Below are 9,519 nucleotides of genomic sequence, written 5' to 3' on the forward strand. Positions count from 1 at the left end.
TTCGACATGGTTTAAATGTCAACAACAAAGGCTCAATGACATCAGAGCTGCATTACTTAGAAATGACTATCTTAAAAAATATGCACATGAACAAGATTACTTTGTTTGAGCAACTGTTACATGGAAAAATAATGAGTGGAGGTATAATTAAAGGGACAAATAATGACGCAGACAGAAGTGGAAAAAGCAGCTTTATTTCACAATCTCATAAACTGAGCATGTCACAACAAAAACAAACTATGAAACACATACGATGTATCTTCTTGTCTTACTCACATAACACTCACATACCTTATAACCATGAACAAGACATTATCTACACACAGAAATAACTTCACACCTACAATATTCAGTGACAGGTGCAGCTCAGTAGAAATTAGTAAGAGGTGACAGAAGAAGAAATCTAACGTGATTTGTGATAGATGTTTAGATCTAGATGGCATAAAAATCTACCTATTTTACCAACGTGCTTTTCAAAGTCGAGAAGAATCTTCAGTCTGAGTTTGGCTGCGTGCCACCGAGACCACTCGTTTCAAAAGCCACAGACATGATTTACTAGCTTAGTTAGTTGCTCTTCTTCCTGAGTAATGAGAAACATCCGGCTGTATAGTCAACCTGCTTGTTTTCCACTAAGAGTTTGGTGAGTGTGACTGCATCACACAATTTTAACACACAATAACAATTAAAACTGAATCAGTACGAGTCTATTCGACTAATCTATCAAAAACGTAAGTAAGCACCAGCAAACAGAGAACTTTTAAGATTGTGCAGTGAGATAGTGTCAGATAGTATCTGTATGTGTAAAATGCAGATAAACAACGGAAATCACTACTGTGACGTACAGTACTTTTGACCTGACAGATCGATCTGTCACAACACACAAAATTTCGTTGCCAAAACTTTCGTTTCACGTCAGTCTCTCAGTTTTGTTGGTTAAAAAAAGGTGAACGGTCGAAACTATGATGATAGACCGATGGAAACAGCGACAGAAAAGATGTAACTAAACATGAAACTAAGAGGGAGTTTAATAATAGCTAACAGGCATTTGTTAAAAAAAAAAGAGTATATGAAGAAACACTCATATGCCATTAAAGTGAAGTTCAAAACTTAGTCATTCCTGATTCAGAAATTAATCCCGCCACAGAGCAGGACTTAAACTTTGGGTTTAAGTGAACTAATGGTCAACCAATGGTTAGTAATCCCCTTACCACTGCCTGTTTATACTGGTTTTATTACTTTTCTTCCTTGTCCTGTTTCTTTTTTCAGAAATTGTTATTCATTTTTACATTTTCTGAATGTATATGGCATGGTTCACTATATCCAGAAGTACTGAGTTTCAACATTGTTGCCTTATCTAGTATACACAGACTTATGAACAGCTGCTTGTCTTTGACTCTGCCTAAACTCTCTTTAGCATGTGCTCACATCATTTAGCATGTCAAAACCAAGATAGGAAAAACAAGATTTTCATTGAAGTGGGTCTTGTTACTTAGAGATTAAAATGTCACCGGTTATCATCAGGAGTTTAGTAGGCAAATGCTCTTGAAATAGAAAGAACAAAGACAAAACAAATGAGATACTTTTTACCCATGCAGACATCAACTCTGATTCCCTATACTAATTTCTTCCTAGAATATTGCAAAATACCTACAGCCTGAAAGGATTCTCAACTCAGACTTAATCATACTTACAAGAAATATATTTTTAGACTAAATGTGTCCATGTGTTAAACTGTGACTGAAAGTGATAAAGCGTACTTTCAGGTATGAGTCACATTTGTGGGTTTTTTTCTGGGAGGTAGCTGACAGAGGCATATTCTGTTTCACTGGGATGAAACTCCACAACTGCCGGAGGTCTTTTGGGGAAGTCCAGCACACTGTAGACCAGCGAGGGTCTAGGAACGTGAATGGAGTCCTCAATAGATTCCTACAAGTGCAATGAGAGTTAGACTGTGGGGTCTGTGCTGTTTTTTTACATGTTTGTATCCACACATGTCTGTAAAGATGGAGAAATGTGCGTACCTGCACTGTGGGATTTGAATTTCTTTGTGGTTCTTCTTCTTGTTGATCTGTATGAGAAGTGCAACAGGTGATACACTGAGTAAGGGGATCAACACAGCACATACATTTTTGCAATGAAGAGCATTTTTAATTTCTTGTTAATTTGCTTTTATTTCTTCACTTTGCGAGCAGAGCTTGAGAATTGTTCAACTTTTTCAAGCGACTACAGAGGCATTACCCAAGCAAATGATTTGATTGATGGTGTAGCTGATTTTGTGACTGATGCAACAACTCCAACCGTCAGACCCGCCCACAGTTGAATATGCACGGCATCTGTGTGAATCCTGCCTTAGGCTGATCTTTTTTGTTTGTTTGTTTGTTTTAAACTCATGCAACTGTCTTCATTGTTGTCTCTCTAAGTAACACAACTGTAACTGGAGGATTCCACCAGGGGGCACACTAGCAAACTCAAACTGTACAGATCTTCAAGATTAGTAGGATATAAACAAGGAACTTCGAGACAATAAAGGAGATTTGTGTTGGGTTTATGTCAATGATTGGACCTGCTCTTAATGGAGCGTCAAAGGAGTGCACAGTCAGCAAAAAGCTTGCATGTGTATTCACATACGGGAAATCATCAAAGTTGGTTTCTGAGGTCAGCGGGACTTAGGGCTCCCACTCAAAGTAGGCGAGAGGGGTTGGCCTCTGATGTGAAAACAGGCTCATGATAAAATAGTGCAAGTGAGCTTTTTTCCACCCATGTCACAATGATAGTAGGCCCGATTACATTTGCATGAGCTGAGGGAAGATTTCGTTTACAAAAATGTGAATCATCGCCTGCATCAAAAGGATGTGAAACTGCAATCTGGTTTGCATTTTCAGCATCTAACCACACAACAGCATTTTTTTCCAAATGATAAACATTATCTCCTCACCAAGGAAAATACAAATGCCTTACAAGCAAAAACAAGGAATTTAAACTGAACCGTTCCCCTATAACACACATGAAATAGTGAACTGTGAAGTTTCTTAGCATACAAGGTAAATCATTTATATTAGATTTTAATTCAGTCGACATCTTAGTTTAGGCTTAATAAAGCATGGAAATGTTCACAAAATTTTATACCTTGTGCATTCCAAGCAACCGATACTCAGTTTAGGTCAGTGTAATAAGTCCTATCTTCCCAACGACATATGAGTGAGATTAAAGGTAAATAATGAAATGTGAATGACAGCAAACACATGTAACATATACTGTAACGTACTTTTCCTTACCTTTGGTTTTCACAAGACAACAGATCAAGAATAGAAGCACTGCAGCTAACAGCATCACAGGTGTAACCACAAGGATAGTGACGGCATCAGGGGAAATTAATTTGGAACTTCCACTGCCTGGAGATATTGTGGGTATAGTAGGTATTGGATCTGTAGGAGTTAAAAGAAAATTATGTAAATTATTACTATAAACGCAGAAAAGAAATACTTCTCACCAACAGATTAATAACAGGCAGTGTAACTGTGGAGACAGTGCTGTTTGACTACATTTTTCTGCACAAGATCATGTATGTGTGTATATATATATGTATTATATTATTATTATTATTATGATGTCACTTTGGGATCCTTTGACTTATTACCAGCCATTAACATCAAGCTAAGCTTTGAATTTGTTCAATAAGTACCTTTGAGTTGCTATTTTCTTTCTTTTAAAGTTAGTGGATAGAAATGAATGCCTATATCAACAAATTCATATTAGGCTTAGAGCAAGGCGTTGTAGATGGCTGTGAAAACTTAACTAACACTACTTGAACAGGACCAAACAGTGCATTTTATTTGGGACTATATTAGATAGGGGACTAACATTCATTTCTCCAGTCCTTTTGATATTTCTGGTGTATTATTATATTACTTTATATCTTGGGTAGCAAATGGGTAGCCATGGTAGCAAATAGCACAATAGCTTTAAGACAGTATTGTTTAGTTTTTTTCACAATGTTTTGGATGAATGACACATTCTTGTCTCAAAAAAAGATATAATTACATATAAAAAGAGGCTTTTATTCATGTTGGAAAATCTAACTGCTCTTTTCATCCAGTTTAATCATTACTCCTACGATAACCAGAGCTAAGTGTCACTGATAAATATACTATATGGTGTTATTTTTTAAATAGGACATTGGAATCGAAGTTTAATAGAAACAGCCATACGCTTTGAGGAGATAAGTTATGGTTTGATAATTCATGTAGGTCTTAGTAAAGGAGACAAATAATAGGATTTTGAGGAGCATACTCTGTTTAGATATGGGAAGTGAAGGTGGTGGGCAAAGAATAATTGTTTCAACTGGAATAAAAGAAGACGGTTGCTCATCTCACACTTCATCTCAGTTCAAAAACACTCAAAACAGACTAAAACTAACTAACTGCAATCAATGATATTTCATCTATAATGTGTAATATGTAAAATTTCAGTCTTCTGCAGCACATTCGAACTGATCTACATTGGTGTAGCAGAAAACATGGCCTTACCTGTGGGGACTCTGTCCTCCTCTTGAACGATCAGCTGCACTTTATTACTTACAATTGCTGCACCTGAATTAAACAAACTGGCCCAGTAAACTTCACTATTATTCCAAGAGAGATTTGTGATGTGATAAAACACAGTAGAGTTTTTGGAGAAAACTTCAAAGCAGCGTCTGAACTGTGGGTACTCCGAGATCTTTTTTTCTCCTGTTTTATAAACGGCAAGCGAAATGTTTTTGGGGATCTTGACATTAAAAGTAAACTGAAGAGTGATGTTATTGCCGAGGATCCCGGTGACGTTTGCTTGGCCAGGGCCTGTATGGAAACAGAACAAGAAACACGTGAGAAGGAAGGCAGGATGGAACTCTTCTGTATGACAGTAAACCACTTTAACCACTTGTGGAAGTAGTCCTTCATAAGAAAATTTGCTGTGAATTAGAATTAGAGCTATTCCTACTTTTATTTAATCAGTTTTTCATATATTGACAGATATACACTGACATATTAATCAGTTTAAGGTTGCAGCTGGCACAGACTAATTACAGCTACTTTATATTGTGTGTGTGTATTACAAAATCATGTGATTATTTATAGACTGTATTTGTTATGTTCCTGGTTAAAATCCTGGCTGACGTCTTTCTGTGCAGAGTTTATATTATGTTCAGATACTAGTGTGAGAGTGAATGTTTTTTTTGCCTAGTTTGTCTCTGTGTGGCCCTGTGATGGACTGGCGACTCATCTACTGATATCTGTACTTAATTTTTCTATCCATCCATTTTCTATACCCGCTTAATCCAATTTAGGGTCGCGGGAGCGCCGGAGTCTATCCCAGCTGTCATTGGGGCGAGAGGCAGGATACACCCTGGACAGGTCACTTGATTTTTGAATAACGTATATATTTTCCAACAGTCTCAGCAGCAACAAAACTCTCCTGTATATTAAGCTAAGCCACAGTTGCTGAACTCCCGAATATTACTCTCCGAGTTTGTGTCGTTACACAAAGATCCCCTCAAGTGAAAGATAGCAAGCAAAACAGAAACTATGAGCCTAAACTAAAGCTAAAGCAAAATTTTGTTTTGTACTTACTTTGTAACTTACTGTTGCTGTGCTCTGCAGCTGAAAAACATCCGAGATAATCAGTAATTCAGAGTCAAAATAAGATAGCATTTCTTAATCCAGTCAGAATGGAGATTAAAAACCTAGCTGTTCTCTTATACAGCTGTTTGAAATTTTATAGAGCAAAACGTAAATAGCAACAGATTGCAATAATTTGCAAATGCTTAAACTCCATTTCCATACACAACTCATTAAATGTTGAACAGTGTACTTATTGTACGCTCATTTTGGGTCTGAATACTCACATGCAAACAACTGCTTAATCTGTCTACATGCAAGCACTTATTAGGGAGGAGTGGATATAAACATTAGGTGTCACCTGGAAGAACCAAGTCAGATATTCAACTCCTGCGGGAAACTTCAATCTTCAATGTACATATGATAGTCATATGACATAGGATAGATGATATGATAGTGTAAAAAAAGGAACATAAAATAGCAACCGAGCTCCAAATCCTACATCAAATGATCATGGGAAAACATTTTACCCAAAAGAAGTGGTGATCCAACAGAGAGCTAAACATGCCTCTTTCCCAAGTTGTTTGAGGTAAGTTATTGGAAATGAATTTAAAATGTTTCTCTTTTTTATCGTAAAACTTCCCACTTTTAGTATTTGACATTTTGCCAGGGTTTTTACTATTTCTTTTAATCATAGAGTTCAAATGATTTGCTAATCATTGCTTTCTGTTTTTCAGTTTAACACAGGCACAGCTGAAAACTGTAAATGTGACTGTAGCAAGAAATGGGTTTTACTTTAAAACTAGCATTTTTACAATATTCTTCAAGACTGAAGATGATATAATGACTTTGACATTTATGAAGCACTGTGTTCTCATTTTAATTATGTTTTGCACAAGCAAAACTAAAAGCAGACACCACTGCCAAATTGACAACAAATCATCTCAGAGCCACAGTTACTTAGGAATAAAGTAGTACAAAAAACATCGCCCTCTCCCTCTCTTCAGTCCCATTCAGTACTAGTAATTCATTGATTTCAGCAAAGAAACTGAGTTGTCATTAGAGGCCTAAAACATCCAAAACAGAAAGTCAGTTTAAGGTGACAGCTTAAGATATGTAAAGTTAACCACGAGCCTCAAGCAGGTGAAAACCTACAAAAAAAAAGTCTTCAAAAAAGTACAAATTCTAAAGAAGACAGCTTACCGTTGAAAATCACATGAGTTGTGACGATCAAAATAAACCCAAGAGGTTTTCTGACAATGTTGCCAACCATGATAGAAGAAACGTTTCTCTCGCAGGCCAGGCACGTTGGCCCTCGAGTCTTTTATCGCTGTGATTGTATGAGCAGCCTCTTTGAAATCTTATTTTTATAGTCAAGTAGTAGTTTTTGTGCCTGACGGGAGGAAACCGTAGGCAGGAACTTGCACAAACACCGATTTGCCTACAGTATCACAAGCACCTCCTGAAACGGAAGACTTCACACAGACTCATAAACATGTGGTGCAGACTGTGAGGAGCAGTCACATTATACAGGCAAATTCAGGGGCAAATACTTTCCTTCATATTGTGAGAAAGAATCTCCAAAACGGTTAGATACAGACAGCAGCCTAGAAGATCACCACACGATGGACAGATTTTTTTTTTGCCTGGATTTATTTTACTTTGTACTGCCATGCCAGTAACTAATAGATTTGATTATGAGTGCAAATTATATATTTGAGAATTTTCCACATTGAACAAACTTGAAAGTGATAAATATTGACGTATACAAAGCTTTTAATGTTGGAAATATGTATTTCATCTGCATATGTAGCTATGCTCATTGCTATATGTGTAAAATAAAAAAATCTGCCACGCATACTAAATAATCACACACAACAACACTTCAACCACAGCTGAGGAAGTTGGGGGCTTTAAGATTAAACACTGTAAGCAACAGAGGAGAGGATTCTGTTGCTTAGATGTTTGGTTTCAGCTTCACCACATAAAATCTGTGAGACAATAGAAGACCCCCTGGCTAATATGGAGGCTCATGACTCAGCTGTAAGTGGCAAAAGCTTTTTGATCATTATTTTGTGTTGTCTTACGCAGACTTTCCTTATAGCTGGGACACCTATTTTGGTTTGTGAAGTGATAGAAGTGGCAGGGAAGAAGGTGTAGTTCAAAAACCACCTGCTGCCTACAGTTCTTCATCAAACCAGAACAGTGGCTGCTGCTTTGTGTACCATTACCTCTGACACTTCAAAGGCACAGAATATATAATATTTCCTAAAAACAGAAGGATGTTACAAAAGTAATCTCTCTGAATAATGCTTTATGACCAAATCAAAGTGCATGAGTACAGTCAATGACAGCAAATGGGTGAGTTATGAAAAGTATAGCAGTCACACACACATATATGTAACTTTTTGGGCTTTTTCTTTAGACAGAAACAACTGATAAATTACATTTAATTTATTAATTTATTGGTTTGTTCGGTGACTGATCACAGTCTAGGCTAATCTTCTTTGTCTAATTTTGCCCCCTTGTCTCCTTGTTCCTCGGCCCAACCTGCTTATCACCAGGAAATCGGTCACAGTGAAATATTTTGGAGGATGTCTCAAGTCCTTAACTGCATCTAGAAGAGAAAGGAGAGAGGAGGTTTGTAAGACAAACCGGAAGGACACACCAGTGTATCATTGTGGAAAACTTTTGGTTCCTGTGAGGTCTAAAGGGCGTGACGCTAAGTGAACACTTTGAATTGATTCAAAATGAAAAATCTACTTTGTCACAAACGGATTTAATGCACATCTGACAAAAAAACCCAAGTGGTAAGCTGCAGTTAAGATGCTGCAGATGTCGCATATTATATTTAGTTGGCATCGTTCTGAGGCAAGAGCGTCTCATATTGTTAAATGCCAGTCACCTGTTTATAAAATGGGAAATTAGATAAGGGTCTGTCTCTTGATTCCTTAAAGACTACTGTTACTCTGCAGCTGCTCTTTAGCTATGTTGCTATAGGCCCAGTCTGCTGGTGGACCCCCTGTGATGCACTCAGCACCTTTCTTCACCCTGCTCTCTTTACTCTTTGTGTATGAATATGTCACGATTGTTGTCATGTAGTACCTGATTTTGGGTGCCGATGTGTTTATTCCAGTATCATTATTGTATATCTACGCCATCTTGTGGACTGAATAGTACCATGCAAATGACACTTGATCCAACACACCCTTTTTATTTCTCTCACACTCAGCAGTAACACTCACATATTTTACTGTTCACTTCCCCTGTGATGTTACATCCTTCATCACTGTTTTTTTTTATTCCAACCATTTCCTTGTTTATGCTGTACATCTTAATATGTTCTGTTGCTGCTTCTGTCTCTTATCGGAAACAGCAGTACAGCTTCTCTGTTGAATTACTGTTTCTACACATAATACTATAATTCTTGAAATCTTCTTGCCACTCAACAGTTTTTTTTATGGTTACCTGCAGGTACAGGTGCAGGTAATTTACCCATGTGGCAGTCGGAGAGGACAGTGACGTTCATAAACTTGAATGCGACAAACTACCAGTGTAAACAACATGTTCTGGGTGGTGGACAAATGTTCCTGCTTGATGCATGTTGTTGCAGTTAAACTTAGCAGTGCTGCTGTTGTCCTGGGATTATCTTTAACTTTTTGCATACTTACTAACCAGCTTGTCAGTGCATTAATAATCTGATGTGTATGTGTTAATTGAGCTATCACCCACAGGTGAACAGCTCTCTCTTCTCTTCTCTCCTCCCATGCAGCAATTCTGACTGAAACATGTCTTCCCTCACGTTTTGCAGGTTTTGGTGTACAGTGCTTCGTCTCTGTTGCTACAGAATCATCCGATATCTGTGGGTGAGATTTTGGACATGAGTAATACCCAGAAACCTCAACCTCTTCTTTTTCTGAGGGGG

At 37.5% G+C, this 9,519-nt stretch overlaps 1 protein-coding gene across 1 annotated transcript; it reads right to left on the reverse strand.

Moving 5' to 3' along the window:
• Positions 1 to 227: 227 nt before the first annotated feature.
• On the reverse strand, positions 228 to 7,072 carry LOC140311772 (uncharacterized). Its single transcript, XM_072389284.1, has 6 exons — positions 6,798 to 7,072; positions 5,607 to 5,636; positions 4,527 to 4,835; positions 3,276 to 3,425; positions 2,022 to 2,068; positions 228 to 1,926 (listed from the first exon to the last, which is right to left on the reverse strand). Exons 1-6 carry the CDS (start codon positions 6,865 to 6,867, stop codon positions 1,771 to 1,773), a joined length of 762 nt encoding a protein of 253 aa, XP_072245385.1. The 5' UTR covers positions 6,868 to 7,072; the 3' UTR covers positions 228 to 1,770.
• Between the last annotated feature and the right edge of the window lie 2,447 nt (positions 7,073 to 9,519).

This window comes from Leuresthes tenuis, unplaced genomic scaffold (genome assembly GCF_036924035.1).
Source record: "Leuresthes tenuis unplaced genomic scaffold, fLeuTen1.0.hap1 SCAF_7, whole genome shotgun sequence".
Taxonomy (NCBI): domain Eukaryota; kingdom Metazoa; phylum Chordata; class Actinopteri; order Atheriniformes; family Atherinopsidae; genus Leuresthes; species Leuresthes tenuis.

Bases quoted from the DNA above. Each gene is read 5' to 3' on its own strand.
- LOC140311772 (XM_072389284.1), bottom strand. From the start codon at position 6,867: ATGGTTGGCAACATTGTCAGAAAACCTCTTGGGTTTATTTTGATCGTC. The intron at 2,069-3,275 runs GTAAGGAAAAGT...CTTCTCATACAG, and splicing joins TTGTCTTGTGAAAACCAAAG to ATCAACAAGAAGAAGAACCA. The intron at 1,927-2,021 runs GTACGCACATTT...TTGCACTTGTAG, and splicing joins ATTCAAATCCCACAGTGCAG to GAATCTATTGAGGACTCCAT.